General features: G+C 42.7%; 1 protein-coding gene across 3 annotated transcripts in view; it reads left to right on the top strand.

The window, feature by feature from the left end:
* COL6A5 (collagen type VI alpha 5 chain) overlaps window positions 1-21,641 on the top strand; it is a 102,779-nt gene that overhangs the window by 13,707 nt on the left and 67,431 nt on the right. For 2 of the 3 annotated variants that reach the window (XM_036332646.1, XM_036332648.1), the window contains exons 2-7: window positions 5,057-5,152; window positions 6,756-7,355; window positions 10,017-10,649; window positions 15,026-15,586; window positions 17,889-18,443; window positions 20,840-21,415. In XM_036332646.1, coding sequence (XP_036188539.1) covers window positions 5,086-5,152; window positions 6,756-7,355; window positions 10,017-10,649; window positions 15,026-15,586; window positions 17,889-18,443; window positions 20,840-21,415 — 2,992 coding nt within the window. In that variant the 5' untranslated portion in view covers window positions 5,057-5,085. The remainder of the gene's footprint in view (window positions 1-5,056; window positions 5,153-6,755; window positions 7,356-10,016; window positions 10,650-15,025; window positions 15,587-17,888; window positions 18,444-20,839; window positions 21,416-21,641) is intronic. The other variant, XM_036332647.1, reaches the window with a different exon arrangement.

The raw sequence follows: 21,641 nt of genomic DNA, 5'->3' as shown, positions 1-21,641 counted from the left end.
TAGTTCTTACCATCTTTCAGGACTTCTTGTTCCTTTGGCTGCAAAAGGCGGGGAAGAGAGAAATTAAATTTTATGGTTTTAGAGTGCTATTTGTACCATGTTTGATTTAGGATTTAGCAGTGCAAACCTCCAATAAACTGTTTACATATTTATTTCCAATCCAGTGGACTCAAGACTTACTTACGCCAGTGCCTTTGGTGTGCTATTATAATTTACAAAATAATCACTGTTTTCTTTTAGTGTTTGAACCTGTCAGAAGGTTGCAAGCTTTGCAATGCGCCTTTGTATTTCACTAAATGAAGCTTTTTTGTTTTCCTACTTCACCAAGTCACTTTTAGAACTCAATGCCCTATATTATAAAACAGATTGCCCCCGTCAAAAATACAGTTTACCATTTGGAATGAGCGAGATTTGTCTTCACAGATGTTCATGACCAAAGGAATGTAATCAAAGAAAGGAGGTGCTTAGTTGTTATCCGTTATTACTGTCTAATTTTGTCTCCTGGCAATGACTGTCGAGTTGCCTTCACCATTTCTGTGTGCTGGCCTACATGTGCTGCACATCCCCACAGGAAACAGTGAGGCCATCTGGTTGCTGCCCAGTACTCAGCGTGGAGAGCCTTCTCTCCATATGTTTGGCTGTTGATTCTCCCTGAAGTGGGTTCAGGGTGCCCTTCCCTCAGAGATGATACTAGCTTTGAATTCCAACCAGCCTCTTAGAATTTGAGCATTGGAAAGTGTGAGAATGGGCAAGTTAGTTCACTTGGAAGCTACTTGAACTGGGGGCTTCTCTGTGCCCTAAGTCTGGTTTGGGGTATATAACCTCCAAAATGGCCAGTTAACTTCCCCAGCGTATCACTTGCTCATGCCACTCTCTACTTCAGGACCTTCCATCATAGCCTCAAGGGCTGAGGGCTTTTGGGGTTAGGAGGAATCTTCCTGATGTGTTTCAACCCTCTCATAAGTGCTGGGGCCCCCCCCAGTCTGATGTCTTGGGACCTCCACAACCCCAATCTTTCCTTCACTTTTATTTTGGAAAAGTTGGCAATTTAGTACTGGCTGTTGGCTTCCTGTTCCAAACTTCAAGATGCCACAAGACAGATAGGGAAGTTGAACCATGAAAGAACTGAGAGCTGTAGGTAATTAATCAAAAGGGATTGCCCAACATGGATGGAACTGGAGAGCATTATGCTAAGTGAAATAAGCCAGTCAATGAAGAAAAAATACCACATGATCTCACTCATTCATGGATAATAGAGACCATTATAAACTTTTGAACAATAATAGATACAGAGGCCGAGCAGCCACAAACAGATTGTTAAACTGCAGCGGGAAGGCCGGGGAGGGGTGAGGGGCAGGAGGGAGGGGGGTAAGAGATCAACCAAAGGACTTGTATGCATGCATATAAGCATAACCAATGGACATAAGACACTGGGGGGTAGGGGAGGCCAGGGGATTGTCAAGGGCGGGGGGAAAAAAGGAACACATATGTAATACCCTTTGTAATACTGTAAGCAATAAAAAAAAAAAAAAAGAATTAAAAAAAAAAGGGATTGCCCAAGAATAGACCACAGGGTATGGTGTGGAAGGACTTGGATAAGATCTGGAGCTGGAAAGGGGATTGGGAATGGTGAGCCCAGATTACAACTTTAGAAATTTCTAGCTGCAGGAGGCTGCCCTCTTTTATCCACACCTTCTCTGGAGGAACACAAGCCTTCACCCCATTCTCAGGAATACGTTGCCAGCCAAAGGGATGGAAAATGACCATACACACACTCCCAAAAATTAAATTTCTCTTTAAGGCACAAGCAATATGAAGGCTAGACAAATCAGAGAAACTTATACGAAAGGAAGCAGAAGTAATGGAAAAAGCAAGTAAGAAGGTCAAGTGAGAGACATCAGACAGATGGCCCAATAAAACATCTCTCACTCGTCTCCCTGGCTCCCCAACAATAATTTAGCATCCCTCTCTGAACAAAGTGTCTTTGTGGGATCTTTGGGAACCAGGTAGGAGACTGTGAAACCTGGGTGCAGTTTGAGACTGAAGAGAGCCATTTTGAAAAGGCAGGCTTGCAACCAGGTAGTATACGCACTGACTGTGGTCTCAGTGACACACCTGGAAACAGCTCTGACTGTGGTCTCGGTGACAGACCTGGAAACAGCTCTGTGCCCCGAGGGCTTAGCTGCATCCCCTTTTGGTTTGGTTCTGTCTCCAGCACTGTCTACCAAGGGACCCGGGAGGAGTCATGGCCACCTGTAGACCCTGAAGTGGCCTGTGAACCAGCTCCAGCCCCTCTTGGCCAAGTCTAGGAACCCCCGGAGGTGAAATCATTAAGATGGCAACATAGGTTGTTCCCGACTTCAGTTCCCTTCTCTGGAAAATCAACTATGGTAGCAAACTATCTATGGGCAAGACACCACTGTGAAAATCCCAGAACCTGAGGGTAAGACAGAAACCAAGAAGGACCACATTAGAAGGGTAAGAGGAGTAGTTTCACTTAGATTACATTACCCCTCCCCTAGGCCATCACAGCACCCTCACAGAGAGGGTCCTCCCAGGCCTTTGGTTCATCCAGTGGGAGAGAGAGCCCCTGGGGACACACGGTTCTCCAAGCATTGCAGGACACTTCCCAGGAGGCCCACTGAAGATTCACGTCATGGGGATTACTGGGGAATCTGCAGGACTTGGCCACTGGGCCCAGATAGAGATGGAGAGGGCTATTGAGCCTTATCACAGCTGGTGCTCAGATCTTGATGGACCACATTCCTGCTTGCAGCAGCATCTGGGAAGAGATCCTAACCAGTGGCTCTGCCCATCCACAGAGCCAACTCCAAGGCCTGTATGGCCAGGGAGCTTAGTTGGCCATTCTGCCTGATTTGAGCCCCCAACCAAAAGGTCATACCCGCTGTGGAGACCATTCTATGGCCCCACCCCCAGCAAGGAAGCAATTGCAGCCCCACCCAACTACTGAGCATAGCCTCTGGTCCTGCATGAACAGATGCCTAGACAGCTGTAGAACCCATCTTATAGCTCTGCTCAGGCAGGGAACTAAGCCAGTAGCCCTGCCCAATTGTTGAGCCTAGCCACTGGCCTCATATAACCAGGGAACCTGAAGAGTGACCCAGGAAAGCCTTGAAGCACAGCCTGTGGTACCGCCCCTCAGTGGAGCCCTGCCTCCAGCCCTACCTGATTGCCAAACACAGCCTGCAGCCTTGCCTAGGCAGGAAGCCCAGCCAGCGACCCACCCTATCACAGGGTAGAGCCTGCCGCTCCAACCTACCAGGGAGCCTGGACAGTGATCCTGCCCAACCCCAGAGCATAGTCTCTAGTCCTAATGCCCCCAGAATTGCAGGATACAGCGAGGGTCTTGCCCAATAAGAGAGCCTGGGCAGCAGCATCAACCACAGTGGAGCACTGCTAGCAGACTGTCTGATTGCAAAGTCTGCAACCTCACAACTCTGAGACACAGTCCGTGGCCTTGCCTGGTGACAGAGCACAGCCCTGTCCAGAACATGGGATGCTTAAACACGGAGGCTAGCCAGTGGAACCATTCAGTTGGAGAACACAGCCTGAGATTCCACCAGACCAAGAGCGAATGCAGGGCCCAATCCATAATCCTGCCCAATTGTGGAGTCTAGCCATTAGCATTGCTCTGCCAGGGAACACAAGCTGTGACCTAGCCATACCAGAGGTAATTACAGAGCTCAGCTAGTGGCTCCAGAAAAATGGAAACACAGCATACCCAAACTTCTGGGACACAGCAAAAACAGTTCCAAGAGGAAAGTTTAGTGTTATAAATGCATACAGTAAGAAAAAAGATATCAAATAAATAGCCTAACTTCACATGTCAAGGAACTAGGAAAAGAAGAACAAACTTAGCCCAAAATTAGGAGGAAGGAAATAATGAAGACTAGAGCAGAAATAAATGAAACAATAGGAAAACAATATAAATGAGTATCAAAAATAAGAGTTGGTTCTTCAAAAAGATAAAATTGCCAAACCTTTAGCTAGACTCAATAAAAAAGATAGGACTCAAATAAATGAAATTATAAATGACAGAGGGGACATCACAACTAGTACCACAGAAATACAAAGAATTATGAGATTACTGTGAACAACTTGGATAACCTAGAAGAAATGGATAGTTTCCTAGAAACAAATAACCTACCAAGACTGAATCAGGAAGAAACAGAAAGTCTGAAAAGACCAACAATGGGGAAGGATATTGAATCATATCAAAAACTGAAAGCCCAGGACCAGATGGCTTCACTGGTGAATCCTACCAAACATTCAGAGAAGGATTAACACCAAATCCTCAAACTCTTTGAAAGAATTAAAGAGGAGGGAACACTCCCAAACTCATCTACAAGGCTGGCATTACCTTGATACCAAAGCCAGATAAGGACACTACATGAAAAGAAAACTACAGGCCAATATGTTTGAAGAATATATATGCAAAATTCTCAACAAAATACTAGCAAACCCAATTCAACAGCACATCATATGGGTGCCAAGACAATTCAATATCCAGAGTATATTTAAAGATCTCTTACAATAAAACAATAAAAAGACAAATAACCCAGTGAAAAATGGGCAAATTATTTGGATAGATATTTCTCTAAAGAAGATAGACAAATGACCAATAAGTACATGAAAATATGTTCACATCATTCATCATTAGGGAAATGGAAATCAAAACCACAGTAAGATACCCATTTATACCCACTAGAATGTCTATAATAAAAAAAGCCAACACATGTTGGTGAGGATATGGATAAGTTGGAACCTTTATGCATTGCTGGTGGGAATATAAAATGTTGCAGCCACTTTGGAAAACAATTTGGTAGTTTCTCAAAATTTTAAATATAAAGTTACCATAAGACCAAAAATTCCGCTGTTGTCTGTATCTATGAGTTGTTTTTATTTTTTGGCATTGCTTGACAAATACTTGTTTTGTGTGCAGTGTATTATGTTCTAACCCAACTTTTCCAGTAGTTATTTCTTGTTATACAATGAGATTTTTCATATTGTAAATAACTTTTTAATTTTTTTACAGAATAAAAGCAAGAGACCTTCACTAACAAAATGAAGAACGTGCTAATTATATTTGTCCTGACCCTTTGGACTGAAACATTGGCAGATCAGAGCCCAGGTACCTGTATATTTTATACTTATTATTATTTAGGAAAGTAAACATTTTTTATGCCTCAACAAACCCTTACTTCAGTAAATAGAAACAGGGAATTTATTTATTTTCTAAAAAATGAAAGTAGACAGCATTTAGTTGTAGTTGGAAGCTAACTTAATCTCTCAAAGATGACAGAAAGCCATGGGCAAATCATGAATTATGCTACACCTGGATAGAGAAACTTTAATTATTCATTGATTTATTTACGTAAGTCCCAATGTTCCCTGTCTCTATGAATAAAGTTAACCCATTTGTTTTCTACGGCAGTTTGCATCTTGGCCTTAAAAATTAAAGAAAAGGTAAAAAAGGAACCCCACATAGAAATAATATTATTGCCTTCCTTCTCATTTATAAATATAAAATAGGGAAGGAATATGGGTTTCATATATATATATATATATATATATTTATTTATTTATATGTATATATGGAGAGATAGAGAATATAAAAGCTAGGTTTTTCTACTCTCCTGCTACCCTAGGATTTCCTGATGAATTTCTGAGTTACTTTGAAAGACGATTGTGAGACATTTACCAGAACATCACAAGAGTGGGGTGACTGATCATGACTTCCAAAGAAGACGTTGATGGTGCATCCCCGGGCCCAGACTCTTTATAAGGCTGGTACACCAGTCCCATGCCCCACACCCACATCAGCTGCTGTGAATATTGCTTACAACAGCTCACAGATGTACCCCACTTTCTCAGGGGAACTGCTCACAGCTTTCCCAGAGCCATCTTACTCAGGAAGTTATGCCTGGAACCTGCCACTCCTTCCCTTCAATTCCTGGTGATGGTTTGCAGCCAATGCGATTGATAGGGGAACACAAATAAGAGTCCCTCTTGTCTCAAAGTATAATTGATCCTCGAGTATAATTGACACTCCAGAGTCCCCTCCAATCAGGCCAAGGGTAGACATCCTTCTGTGTTCCTCTTCGGCTTCCCTTACCCTGTTTCCCCTCAATTAGGGCCCTCCCCCAAATTCTTGACTCAGATCTGCTTCTAAGCTTCCAACTCAAGATATCTGCTTACTTGATACTATTTCTAAAAGTCGCTGTTACTCCACAGACCACTCAGAGACTTTCTGGTATGTTTATTCTTTAGTACAATATCAGGCTTTGGGGTTCAACATCCAAAAAGAGGGGGGGGGATGTTGATTGTTTCTGGCATAGAGTTGAGAAAGAAAAATGTATTGGCTAACTTTACTGAAGTCCTTTTTGATTGTTTTTATTTTTAATTTAGCTTTGTTGTTGAAAGTATTACAGATATCCCCCTTTCTTCCCCACTGACCCCCAATCTCCCCCCTCCCCGCCCCCTCCGTAGGCCTTCACTGCACTATTGTCTGTGTCCATGGGTTAGGCATATACTGGTATGCATATAAATTCTTTGGTTAATCTCTTCCTACTCCCCACCCTCCACTTTCCCTTGTTTGACATCCAGAAGACACTTCCCTCAGGGTTCAAAGTTATCCTTAACATTAGCTAGGACATAGCCTCAAATGAGGACTGTGGTCCAAAACGTGAAGGCTGAAGAATCCCCTTGTTTGGTTTGTCATTTTATTTTGATAGGCCCAGGCCCTCAGTATGCAGATGTGGTGTTTCTGGTGGACAGCTCTGATCACCTGGGAACTAAGTCCTTCCCTCTGGTGAAAACATTCATCAACAAAGTGATCACCAGTCTCCCCATAGAGGCCAGCAAATACCGCGTGGCCCTGGCCCAGTACAGTGACAAGCTCCACAGTGAATTCCAGCTGAACACCTTCAAGGGCAGGAACCCCATGTTGAACCACCTCAAGAAGAACGTCGTGTTCATGGGCGGCGCCCTGCGGATCGGAAATGCTCTCCGGGAGGCTCACAGGACCTATTTCTCTGGACCTGCAAATGGCAGAGACAAGAAGCTGTTCCCCCCGGTTCTGGTGGTCCTGGCTTCGGCCGAGTCCGAGGATGACGTGGAAGAGGCTTCCAAGGCTCTTCGGGAAGACGGAGTGAGGATCATCTCGGTGGGGCTGCAGAAAGCCTCTGAGGAGAACCTGAAGGCCATGGCCACGGCTCAGTTCCATGTCAACCTTCGGACCGTCAGAGACCTCAGCACGTTTTCCCAGAACATGACGCAGATCATCAAGGAAGCGACTCAGTATAGGGAGAGAGCAGCTGACCCTGATAGCAAAGGTTAGAAAGCCTTTGGCGGAGTGGTGCCCAGTCCCCATGTGATCATATCTGAGTCTCTCCACTTTCATCTCTTCCACCTCCTATTCTGGTTTTCATAATTGGCCAGACTGAAGTACTGGAAATTTCCTACACATCATAGTCTTCTCTTCCTTACTCCTGCCTTTTGTTTGTGTCATTTTCTCTGGCAGGAATCCTCTTGCACTCCCTAGCTTTGGTACAGCTTGCATCTCCTTGTCACCATTTCAATCTCAACCATGCAGTCTCAACCATATTTTTTTGGAAGGTTTTCCATTCAGTTCTCTTTTTGGGTCACAGTTCCTTGTGCACACTTGATGACAGTAGCACTTCCCATGCTGTATAATTACCCGTTTCTGTGTTGGTCCCCCACCAATGAACTGAACTGGTAGTACCTTGAGGGCAGAATTGGCAACTTATATTTATTTACCTCTGTGTACTTTGAGGCAATAGTGCCTGACAATGGGCTGGTGTTCTATTTCTTACCTTTTGTTTAAAAAATTTGATTTTTAGAGTGAGCGAAAGTGTGTGTGTGTGGGGGGGGGGGCGGGGGGGGAGAGAAAGAGAGAGACAGAGAAAGAAACATCGATCTGTTGTCACCCATATGCTCCTTGACCAGGGATTCAACCCGAAACCTAGGTATGTGCCCTGACATGGAATTGAACCCACAACCCTTTGGTGTTCAGGACAAGGCTCTAACTGACTGAGCCAGCCAGCCAGGGTTGTTGTTCTATTTCTTAGTGAGTGAATACATGAAAATCTTACAGGTAAGGAAATAAGATCCTCGTCTGTTCTCTTTCCCTCACAGGCCTGGCACAGTGTGAGGCACAGTAAGTATCCAATAAATGCTGGTCAATTAAGAGATAGCGACACTAAAGAGGAACAATATCCTTAGCATGAGGCCAGGCAGAGACAGGCATACCCTCCATTGTACAGTGGAGCCTTGAGTAAGTTACCTAACCTCCGAGCTTTACCTATACAGTGGGGATAATAGTGACTACCTTATGATACGGGTGAGATATCTTGTATGTTATCTGGCACACAGATTACTATCCTTAATAATTTACAAATAAACACTAACCTGGACAGTCATGTTTGGGTTTATTTTAGCCAACCGCGTGGAGTTCAGAGTACATTGGCAGATTTATGAAAATTTCTTTTAATTCCATAAATATTTCTGGGCTCCCACCAGGCACTAGGCACCTGGCACAGGCACTAGGGACTGAGATAAGTAAGATGTGCCATCTGGCTTCTAGAGCTCCCACTCCTAATGGGTAGTTCTTGGCGAGTTTGAGCTTATCTCTTGGCTACACTTTCTTCAGTTGTGGTTCCTCCACCTGTGCTTAGAGCAGGAGTGTTATGTGCATATGGTGTACTCTCCCCTCGATTCCAGATTCATATAACCAACTGTTTATCTGGCATCTGCCATAGTATCCTACACTTAGCATGTCTGAAATGGAATTCTTGAATTCTCCCTGCAACCTGTTCTTCCCTATCTTGCAAAGAGACACCACCAACATCCATTCAGCTGCTCAGGCCAAAAAACTAGGAGTTTTCATCATTTCTTCTTTGTCTTTCAACACTCTCATTCAATTTATCACCAAGTCTTCTCTGTTCTCCCTCCAAAACTACCCTTAATTTATCTTATCGACTTTTATCCTTGTCTAAGAACCATCATCTCTTTTCTGGACTATGACAGCTGTTTCTTAATTGAGATCCCTGAATTCATTTTTTCTCCTCAGCGACTGGGGTGATATTTAAAAGATTTAAATAAGATCATGTGATGTCCTAACAATTTGGTACCCACCTCCCTCTGACCTCATTCATCATTGTTCCTCTCACTCACTGGTTCCAGCACCTCTGAGTTTCTTGCTTATTCCCACCTTCTGCTGTTCCTTTGCCAGAATTCTTCTTCTCTCAGCACAAGATGTGGCTGAATCCTTCTCTTCATTTACCCAAATACGATCCTCTCAGAGAGGGCCTTCCCAGATTTCTTTATGTCTCAGAAAAGTTAGTCCCCACACCACATCTCCAGCATAGCAACTCATTTGAGTCACCTGTCTTATTTCCTTGCTAGCACTTACTCCTGTCTGAAATAGTATAATCCAGCTATCTGTCCTCCCCATGTGAGCCCCCCAAGGTCAGGAGTATTGCAAACTCATCTCTGTATCACAGCACTTGAAAATGATGGTGGTGAAGGAGGTGGTGGTGAAGGTAGAGGTGGTAGTGATGGTTTTGGAGATGGAGATGGTGTTGGAGGTGGTGGTGGTTGGTTGGTTGTTATTGTTGATGGTTGGTTGGTTGTTATTGTTGATGGTTATTGATGGTGGTAGTTGGTGGTAGTGGTGGTAGTCATATTGGTGGTGATGGTGGTGATGAAGATCATGGTGGTGGGGGGTGTGATGGGAAAATTGGTAAGAAGCATTCTTCAGATAGAGGGAATAGCATTGCAAAGCCTCTGAAGCCAATGACCTATTAAATTTGTTCTGAATTTTTATCTTTTGTTTATTAAAAGGAAGCGGTGTTAACTTCATCTATCATGACGACCTCTATTTCAGTAATGCCTTCTGGCAATCTGTAAATTGCCTTTCTCACTCTGGGCTGGTGGTTCGGACTAATTCTCATGCACTCTCTCTCTCTCCATAGTGTCCTTCCCCGTGACCTGTCAGAAAGATTCACTGGCTGACCTCATGTTCCTGGTGGATGAGTCTGTTGGGACCAGACAAAATCTAAGGAACCTGCAGAACTTCCTGAATAACATTACCTTGTCCCTGGATGTGAAGGACAACTGCATGCGGCTTGGACTTATGAGTTACAGCAATCAGGCTGAGGCCGTTTCTCTTCTGAAGTCAAGCACAAATCAATCTGCATTTCAGGAGCAAATCCAGAAGCTTTCTCTCCGGACTGGGAAATCCAATGCTGGGGCTGCCATTGAGAAGTTGAGGAGAGAAGGCTTCTTAAGGTCCAGTGGCAGCAGAAGGGCCGAGGGCGTGCCTCAGATCGCTGTCCTGGTCACTCACAGAGCCTCAGACGACGAGGTGCGCGAGGCCGCGATGAAGCTTCGGCTGGAGGACGTAACTGTGTTTGCCATGGGCATCGAAGGGGCTAACAGTACCCAGTTAGAAGAAATAGCATCTTACCCGCCGAGACAGACGTCTTCCATGCTGAAGTCCTATGCAGATTTGGAAACTTACAGCACGAAATTCCTGAAAAAGGTCCAGAATGAAATATGGTCCCAAGTTTCCACTCGATCGGAACAAATGGATCTCGAAAAAACTGGTATGTTTAAGAAAATACTTTTCTTATTATAAAAGTGACATGAGTAATTGCCTACGGCTGGGGCAGGAAGGAAGACTGACTGCAATTGGCTAAGGGAAGTTCAGGAGTTATGGAGATGTTGTGAAACTAGATTTTGGTGCTGGCTGCAAAATTTTAGACTCACTAAAAATCATTGAATTTTTTAGCATGTGCATAAATCTTACCTCAAAAAAATGTAAAAAAGCTAAACTGTGTTAATCATGTCATAGTTTAATAGTATTGAGGAATATAAAGAAGAAAATAAAAAAGTCTGTAATCTTTCAGATAAAACCATTTTTAACATTTATATCTCTTGACTTTTAGGTTACTTGGTATGCCAGTTACAATTACATTTAGGTGTGACTAATGAAAGGAAAAAATAACAATTCTTTACACAAACTAAAACTAGTTTTGTGTTTCATAAGTAAGCCCCAGTGTAAGCATTCTGAACTGGTGTGGTAGACCACAGTGTCAGGGATCCTGTCTCTTTTTTTGTGTGTGCTATTTATGGCCTTTACTGCCAAGATCATAGTCCAGGTTAACTGCTCTGAGCATCACATTCACAGCCAGCAGCAACAACAACAACAAAAAGTAAGGGAAAAGGCAGGCTTCCACCTCCTTTTCTTCAAGAATATTCTCAGAAATTACATATATCATTTCTGTTTACATGCCATCGGCCAGAACTTAGTCACATGTCACATTCACTGGTAAAAGTGGGAGTCTGAAAATGTAGTCTTTGTTTGGGGCAGCCAAGGTGAAATTTTTACCTAGATGAAAATTGGGGGTTCAGTTAGTTTAGAAGAAGGAGAGAATGGGTATTGGGGGTAACCACTATTATCTGCCTTACCCACGTTCTCATCAACCTGTATCACGCACTTTTGTCCTTTTCCTTAAATATTCTTCTGCAGCATTCCTTTACAGTTGGGAATAATATTCCAGCACGTGGATAGAACATAGTTCGTTTAACAGATCCTAAATTGTTGGATATATAAGTCATTGCAAATGTTTTACTTATAAAAGTCTGGCAGGGATCATTCTTATGTACAACCATGATTATTTTCTTGCTTTTTAATCTTTTTTTAAATTGTTTTTTCCCTCCCATCTTTCTAAGTGAAGGATATTCAAGTTAAGATGCTTTGTGAATCTGTTCTAGTTTTGATGAGCTCTTTTCAAAGGTACATGCCAACAGATAGTTGATGTGACATTATCTAATTCTGGGATATCTGCTGTCTTCACACATTTACTCTGCAGATAAAATGTTTCCAACACTTGGAACTGGAATTTGGCAGCACTCAAGTGGAAAATAATTATAACCGTCCGGTGATATTATAGGCTAATTTAAACTCAGACCAGTCAATTGAAGGTTTAAGGATTGCACCCTGAGCCAGCCCTGGATTTTCTGGCATGTACACCTTGCAAAGCAGCAGAAAGAAACCAGTCTGCTATTACCTCCTGAGTGATCATAGGGGATCCTGCAGAAAGGCAGCCACCTTGGTCTAGAACCAACCATTTGGGCATAGGAGGGATGTGCACTGTGGTCTCAGGGAGTTTGCAATGATGTGACAAAAAGCTATTATTGTCATTATAGAATTTCTCAGTGGGAAGATATGGGACCAAGCCTAGTACAAGGGCCATCCAAAAGGATGGCTATCTTTCATAAAACCTCAGTAGGTGACATCTTATTAGTTCAGTAGCTCTCAAATATCAGCACCTGACTTAGGTTGGGTTCTTCAGAAACCAAACAAAGGTTTATGTGAAATTCCATTTTAATAAGCTCCTCATCGCGCTAGCGATGTTTGAAAACCACTACTTTAGTGAATTTGCCGTGGACCACAGGGTGGTGGCAAGCTTTGTCACGTTTGAATGGTCGAACACAGAGAAGCAATCTATATGGACTTAGTCACTGCTGTATCTACCACATCTGGCACATTGTACTATTTAATTTATTAACTAGAACGTCATTAAACCAAGGGGAGACTCACATTAGCAAAACCAAGAGACCAATGTTTAGTTAGAAAAAGAGTGATCAATATCTTTGAGTGCAAACTACCAATGCCGAGGCACCTGGACATTCATGTCCTCTGAGAATACATTCTCTCCTTGTAGTCATGCCAAATGAGAAGCCGAATTGTCATCAAGACGGTCAGAGGTTGTGGGATCACAGCAAGGGAGTTTTATCATTGAAATGTCTAGTGGCATGCAATTGGGTGGATGTCTCTATTTTTAAATCAAATATATAGACCTACATGTCTATCTATCCCTCTCTATATAACTGTAGAGGTGAGTCCTGGAGTCAGGGGACACATTCTTCCTCAACACTGTCTAGTCAAATGTTTTGTGATGATGGAAATATTCTACAATTACACTGTCTAGTTTGATAGCCACCAGGCACATGGGGCTGTTAAGCACCTGAAATGTGGCTAGTGTGATGGAAGAGCTAATTTTTAAATTTTATTTAACTTTAAAATAGTTTAAGTTTGCATTTTAATAGAAACATGTGATTAGTGGCTAGTATATAGGACACTTCAGTTCCAGGCAGGGTTGGATGGGCATTGCCATGGATACCCACCGTGACTAATGTTTTTCTCTCCTTCATCACTGAGCACCGCTATCTTCTTTCTGAAAAACACCTAATTCTTCTTTCTTAGGTATATCCATCAATTAATTCTGGTTGCTGTCAAGTTTTGCTGTCCTGGAATCAACCCTGTCTTTTGCGGATAACTGCTTATCTCTGCCCTAATGCTTAATGTGATTCATAGTTTAATTCTCAGGGTCAAACTTATTTCCAGAATTTCTGATTTCTTAAGAATCAATTCCCCATAGCTTGAAGAACTGTCAATAGCTATAAATTCCCAAGAAGCTGTCAAGAAAGAAAATATTTCTGAAATGACTAAATTGTCTTATATTTTAAAGAGCTTTTCACATATTCACCCAGATAATTGCATAAATAACCTAGGTTTTTAAAGAATGCTTTTTCTCCTACCCGATTGCAGTGAATGGCTAGATAGAGTTGTACATAGCCTATTAGGAAAGTTAAAGCACTTTTTCTTAGAATCTGTTCAAAGAAGGAAGGAACACTGAGGGTTCTTTATTTTAACAATTTTTTTTGAAATCTTATGATATACCAGGCTGACTGGGCAGAAGCAGAGTAACTAGGCAAAGTCTCTGATTTGGGAACTGATGTTGGGTGGCAGAAAACAGGCTGTGCTCATGAGCAAATGAATAAGAGAATTTCAGAAAGTAATGGGTATCATAAGGAAAATAGGTAAGGATACAGGAAAGACAATGATCAATGTACTCTAGCTGGAGGGGAAGAGAAGGTCTTTGAAGAACAGACTTTTGGGTTGGCACATCCATGATGAGATGAGAAGGAACCGGCCATGCCAATCTTTTTAAAAAATATATTTCTATTGACTTTTAGAGAGAGGAAGAGAGAGAGAGATAAAGAGATAGAAATATGGATGAGAGAGAAACATTGATCAGCTGCCTACCACCCCCCGCCCCCCCTCTCCCGCCACCAGGGATTGAACCCATAACCGGGCATGCACCCAGACCAGGAAACAAACTGGGGACCTCCTGGTTTATGGGTCAGTACCCAACCACTGAGCCACACCTACCGGGCCAGCCATGAGAATCTTTAGGGGAAAAACATTACAGGAAGAGAGGAGGGCCAGTGTAGATGCCCTGTGGCATATTCACAGTACAGAAGGAAGCCCAGTGTGGCCGGAGCACAATGAGTAAGATGAAGAGTTGTTGGAAATAGGATCAGAGAGGAAAGCAGGAGAGAAGATCAGGTCACATTTTTATTTTTAAATTCTAAATGCAATGGTACATCACTTACATAGAAGCATAATATGACCCGGTTCTAGTTTTAAATACATTGTCCTGTTGTTCTGGGAAGAGGAGGTTACTGGGGAAGTAAGAATAGGAGGTCACCTGCCCCACCCTGTTTCTCAAGAAACGATAAGACATAGCTGTCTTAAAAGGCGGGTGTCAATACTAGGAAAACAATTTGACCTAGAGCCTGGAGACTTGGGAATCTGGTCCTTACTCTTTAATTTACTGGCTGTTTGTTCCTAACCTTAGACAAACCACTGGGCCTCGCTCTGCTTCCATTTCCTCATAAGAAGGTTGCAAATTGCAAAGGAGAAAATGGGCATGAATGGGCTCAATGAAATGTACGGGCTCTGAAGTGTACTCATTCTTCAGAACCCTCAAGCCTCATGTTCCTCTACAAACCTGCTTGCAAATTTCTCTCCAGTTTATAATTAATGAAGAACACACTTTCATTTTTTATTTATTTATTTATTTATTTATTTATTTATTTATTTATTTATTTATTTATTTATTTTTTGCAGGCTGTGCGGATACAAAAGAGGCGGATTTCTATTTTCTCATCGATGGCTCAGGCAGCATCGGGAGCGAAGACTTTAAGCAAATCAAGAATTTTATGTTGGGGGTGATCGACATGTTTAGCATTGGCCCAGACAGAGTCCGAGTTGGGGCTGTGCAGTATTCGACTACGCAGAGAGTGGAATTTGATATCCATACTTACACAAATGAAGTGGCCTTAAGACAGGCTGTTTCAAGTATCCAGCAGCTCTACGGCGGAACTTCCACTGGGGCAGCCCTGGATTTCATGCTGCCAATAATAAAGGAGGGAAGGAAGCACAGGTCCAGCGAGGTTCCCTGTCACCTTATTGTGCTGACAGATGGGGCGTCTGGGGATACAGTCCTAGAACCTGCTGACAGAGTCAGGGCTGAGCAAATCACCATTCATGCTGTTGGCATTGGGAATGCGAACAAAATACAACTGCTACAAATTGCTGGGGAAGAAGAAAGGGTTCACTTTGGGCAGAACTTTGATTCTTTAAAAAGCATCAAAGATGAAGTTGTCCGCAGCATCTGCATGGAAAAAGGTCAGCAAAACAAAAAAGGCTTTATTCCTGCACTTTGTTAGTTGCTTCAGCCAGACTGATAGGCAGAGACATGGGGTGATGTGACCAGTTGTCTGGCTAACATTTTGCTAACTTCCCTCATCACTGTGAAAGGATGCAGCCCCTTACTTTTGTTTGTTAAAATAAATATTTTTATAGATTTCAGAGAGGAAGGGAGAGGGAGAGAGAAATAGAAACATCAATGATGAGAGAGAATCATTGATCCGCTGCCTCCTGCACGCCCCACACTGGGGATTAAGCCTGCAACCTGGGCATGTGCCCTGACCGGGAATTGAACCAGGACCTTCTGGGTCATAGGTCGAAGCTCAACCACTGAGCCACGCTGGCCAGACCAGCCCCTTACTTTAAACTGATTGCTAAGATTGGGGAATCTCTCTATACTAGACAGCTGCCCTGGGGCATCTTGAAAGTCAGAAGTAGAAGGCTGCTAAGAATGTTGGGCCTTGACAAGCCCACTGCTGTGGTGTGTAAGAGATTATTACGCATGCGCGCGCGCGCGCGCGTGTATGTGTGTGTGTGTGTGTGTGTGTGTGTGCGCGCGCGCGCGCACGTGTGCGCCCGCCCGGACACGCACATGCACTCATTGAGGCAGATATACTCATCTGCAGAAAGAAAATGAGCTCTGGCTTTAGGTAAATTAGGGTTCCACTCACTTTTCTACTTGAACCTCAAACTTCCTCCTCTGAGGGTAATACCTACACCAGGGAATTCTTATCGGTTCAGCATAATACACACCAACCATTGTTCCTCTATTATGAATGCATATCCTAGTTGATATGTAACTATTATTTATTTTTATTTATAACTCATATTTATATTTTTGCTCTGAACAAATTATGTAACAAAAGTTAGGAAGAACAAATTTTCAAATTCCTGTACCTGGCTATTATTTGTCTTATGAAGAATAGCCACTCACTAACTGAAGATGGTATGTGTTGATTGCTAGTATCAGCACATGAAAATATTGTCTACTGAGAGGCATAGGAGAAGGGATGCTGGAGTAAAAGAGTCCAAATTCAACCCCAGCTTTATCACTTAGCTGTGGGCCTGGAACAGGCTCCTTACTGTCTACCTGCATTGGTCCCTTGTGTGTAACCTTGTTGTGGAGCTTAAAGGTAATGATGCATGTGGAGCACTTACAGGAGTGCCTTGTGTAGTAAGTGTTACATAAAAGGTACTATTACAGGAGTCAGTTAAGCTGTCCACTGGCGAGGAAAGGAAAAGAATTCTCATTCAAACTTACAAAAGTGAAAAATGTGTTGGAATTTTCTCTGAGTCACTCAAACAAAAAGTAACATGAGTAAGCAAATAAGTAGCATTCATAACAATATCCTAAATCACATTTTGTTCATTGTTCTCCCTGTTATGGGAGGAAATGTTGTGGACAGAGGTTAGTCTTAGAGTATAAGAGTAAAAGTCTCCAATGATTTTTGGGGTTGATGTCAAGAGAAGCAAAAGAGTTTCAGGAAACATAAAGGAGATTGTGTCTCAGGTCATCTCAAGGGAGGAGGTCCTGGACCAATGTGAGGAGCTGCAGTACATCTCTTGCAGGCCCTGAACACTGGCACACTTTTAATATGTAAAGATTATTTAATTTTTTTAATATTTTTTTATTGATTTCAGAGAGGAAGGGAGAGGGAGAAAGACATAGAAACATCATTGATGAGAGAGAATCATTGACCGGCTGCCTCCTGCACCCCCCCACTGGGGATTGAGCCCACAACCCAGGCATGTGCCCTGACCAGGAGTCAAACCGTGACCTCCTGGTTCATAGGTGGACGCTCAACCACTGAGCCATTCTGGCCGGGCTACTTAATTTTTTTCAGACTGAAACATTGAAATATTTGTCCCAGGAGTGTAGGAAATTGATTACTTTTTCTCTGATTCCTTTTTTAAAAAAATCACTGTTACATCCTTAACACATAGCTTGAGAATTGACATTTCATATACTTCAAGAAATATAAGATGAATAAATTATGAATAAATGAATGATGCATGCATGCATGAATAAATGAATACACACTTTGGAAGTTACATTTTTTTCTTAAAACTTCCTGGATAATCTTCAATGGATTTCTGATTTAAGGTTCTGGTCAGCAGACTTTTGCTAAAGAAGTGCATAAAATTTTTCAAAGCAATAGCAGTTGCTGGAGTTAATTTTCCATGTTTTCTAATTAATGCATTTATTTATGATTTATTGTTTCTACATATTCTGAGAAGCTTGTCAGCCCAGCTTGTTTCTAATCTTTTTTATAACTTGCAGGATGTGAAGACATGAAGGCTGACATCATGTTTCTGGTGGACAGCTCTGGAAGCATAGGAGAGAAAAATTTTAAGACAATGAAAACCTTCATGAGGAACATGTCAGCTAATATTCAAATTGGTCCAGACAAAACTCAAATTGGCGTCGTTCAATTCAGTACTAAGAGTAAGGAAGAGTTCCAGCTTAATAAATACTTTACCCAAAAAGAAATTTCTGATGCAATAGACAGAATGTCTCCCATTGGCCAAAACACTATGACTGGAGAGGCACTAACCTTTGTAGATGAATATTTCACCCATCCCAAGGGAGCCCGTCTTGGAGTCAAAAAGTTTCTCATTCTGATCACGGATGGAAAAGCACAGGATGATGTGGGAGAACCTGCAAGAGCTCTTCGGGACAAGGATGTGATCATCATCTCTGTGGGGGTGTATGGTGCCAATAGGACTCAGCTAGAGGAGATCAGTGGGGATGGCAGCCTGGTCTTCCATGTTGAGACGTTCGATCATCTAAAGGACATAGAAAGTAAACTTCTCTCCCAAGTGTGTGCTCGTTATGGTAAGTGGCCCTGTTATCCTTCAGGACTCAAGGATATGAGCTGTTGGCTTTATAGTGGGGTGAACAGTGGGTTGTACTCTGGACCTTGGCCTCTAACTGGACTTTGGTGTTACGTTTTGGTGTTATCTATGTTATATTGAAACACCCATGACCTCCAAGGATATTCCTGATGAACAGCTTTGTCAGCTACTTTGGCAACAAAATAATCTGGCTTTGGTGACTTCAAATACATTCCAAGAAGGTTGCAGAATTTTACAGTAAACTTCAACTCCTTAGTACCTGCATACCTAGATTTTCCAGAGCCAATTTTTAATACCAAATGATTCTCCAGAATTGTTTCTACACCATTGTTAAGCAGTAAGTAATAAGAAATACAAATTTGTCAAGTTATATCAAATTCAGTACCCTAAACACCCCCTCCCCAACAACCCCTCTGTATTTTAAGATATTGTGTGTATTTTTATTATTTTACATTATTATTCTTAACCTCTATCAGCTAGATATTTTACATTTGCCTGTCCATGTATCTTTCCCTTTGGGAAATTTTAATGTGTTACCTTTTTTTATGATTGCTTGGGTGAATCATCATTTTTATTTTATAAACTAGAGGCCTCGTGCATGAAATTTGTGCATGGAGGGAGGGTCCCTCAGTGCAGCTTGCACCCTCTCGCAATCCAGGATCCCTCGGGGGATGTCTGACTGCCGGTTTAGGACATCCCTCTCCTAATCTGGGACCACTGGCTCCTAACCCCTTTGCCTACCTTCCTGATCATCCCTAACCACTCACCTGCCTGCCTGATTGCCCCTAACTGCCTCTGCCTCGGCCCCCTTTGCTTTGTCAGGAAGGACATCCAGAATGACGTCCAGAAGGTTGTTTGGCTGTCCAGTCTAATTAGCATATTATGCTTTTATTATTATAGATTGTAGTCCTTTTTAAATTATATGGAGCAACCTTCAGTTTCAGCCCGTCAACTTTAATGACTCTTGAATGAGAACTGGAAATAAGTCCACATCTAAGACTAAAAACACCTGTGTTTTGGATACAAGAGAACAAACCAAAGTATTAATAACTTTGCTATATATTGTTCCCCTGGCAACATAGAGACCTCCTTTGGGCTTCATACTTCAGAATTATGTGTTTGAAATTTTCAGGAAGATAACAAATAAGATATATCAGTATAAACTATGAGTTTTAGACAATGGTGTTGAGATTTATCTCTTAACAACTTACTTGGAGTGTTTTCTTTTTCTAAGAATGACAGTGATTCTGGTAATGTTGAGAGACATTCTAAGAATGGTTTACCTTAAGACCACAGCCCCACCTTTGAAATCCACAGGACTCTTCCTGTCATTTCTTCATGTTGATAAACATGTTTGTGGAGGCCCTGTCTATAGCGTAAGGTGAAATTTCAGCTGACTCATACATTAGAAAGACTCCTAAAATATTATCAAGTCATGACTAGTCACCAATCTCATTGTTGGCTAGGCCCGGCGATAAATATTTATGATTCAGTTCCTATATCTGTAGAAACCTGGGTTCTTTCCCTGGGTTCCTACATAGATAGGTTGGGCTCACCCACAGAGTCTTAGACTTGAAAATTTGAGACCTCATTGCCAGTAATAAGAATTGCAGGCATGATAGGCAGGTGGAAAATGGAGAAAGCCAACCTTGGGAAAGCAGGTGCTTATGTTACTGAGGGAAGGGGAAGAGAAGAGAGAAAATCCACACTTTGGTGACCCAGCCTGAATAGTCACTTAGCTTCTAATGTGCAGGAAGGAGGGCTTAGAGCTAGGAATGAGGTGAGAGGAGCCTTACATTTACCCCAGCTTGGGGCCACTCCTTTTCTGAGTTGTAATTCAGGAGGTCAGAGGAAGGAGCACAAATAAATGTGGTGAGGGTGTGGTACACATGGGAAAGTTTGCCTATCAGAAGGTAGCTGGAGCCAGAAGGAATACGATAAAAATCCCAGATTATACAATGAGACCCCGAGCTGTTTAAAACAGCAGACCAGGTTGGCAAACATCAGTCATGTCTCACCATCATATTGACTTTGAACTAACTACCTTCTGACATTTCCTTCCAGTTGAAAGCCTGCTTAGCAAAAGGCATGAGACGTGCTAATGAGGTAGGAAAGAGTGGTGTGGCATAAGAACCACCGCTAGTGGAGTCCTATAGATAAGGGCACACTTGTCCTTGGAAGCATGAGCTGGGCAGGTTGTACATTTCTGAGCCTCAGTTTTTTCTCTGCAAGATGGCAACAGTCACCTCCACGAACTGAGTTTCAGTGTTTGGCACACAGTAGGCTCATGGCAAATGTTCATTTGCTCCCCTTCTCAGCTGTCTGTGTAGGATACCCTGTGGGAAGTTTGTGACGCCTGCTTCCTTCTTCTTTCAGTTTGTAAAAGTATCAGACGGCTGGACGTTGTGTTCGTGCTGGATCACTCAGGCAGCATACTTCCACATCAGCAAGAAAGCATGATTAACCTGACTGTCCATTTGGTGAGTAAAGCGGATGTTGGCCGGGACCGAGTGCAGTTTGGAGCTGTCAAGTACTCTGACCAGCCTGAGGTTCTCTTCTACCTCAATACGTATTCAAACCGATCAGGAGTCGTTGAGAATCTGAGGAGGCGCAGGAGCGCCGGTGGAAGTACCTACACTGCCAGGGCTCTCGATCACACAAACATCCTGTTCACGGAGGAACACGGCAGCCGCATCAAGCAAAATGTGAAGCAGATGCTGGTCATCATCACCGATGGGGAATCCCATGACCGAAACTTGCTCAATGACACAGCATCAAAATTAAGAGACAAAGGCATCATCATCTACGCAGTGGGTGTAGATAAGGCCAACCAAGATGAACTTGAGACTATGGCAGGGAATAAAAACAATACTATCCATGTACGTGATTTTGACAAACTTAAAGATATTACCTTGCCTATACAAGAAACTATGTGTACCAATGCACAAGAGCGTAAGTTGTAATCTTTTTTTTTAAAATATATTTTATTGATTCTTTACAGAGAGGAAGGGAGAGGGATAGAGGGTTAGAAACATCGATGAGAGAGAAACATCGATCTACTGCCTCCTGCACACTCCCTACTGGGGATGTGCCCACAACCAAGGTACATGCCCTTGACCGGAATCGAACCTGGGACCCCTGAGTCCGCAGGCCAATGCGCTATCCACTGAGCCAATCC

The sequence above is a fragment of the Myotis myotis genome, unplaced genomic scaffold (genome assembly GCF_014108235.1).
Source record: "Myotis myotis isolate mMyoMyo1 unplaced genomic scaffold, mMyoMyo1.p scaffold_m19_p_13, whole genome shotgun sequence".
Taxonomy (NCBI): domain Eukaryota; kingdom Metazoa; phylum Chordata; class Mammalia; order Chiroptera; family Vespertilionidae; genus Myotis; species Myotis myotis.
This window is presented reverse-complemented; position numbering and strand designations above follow the sequence as displayed.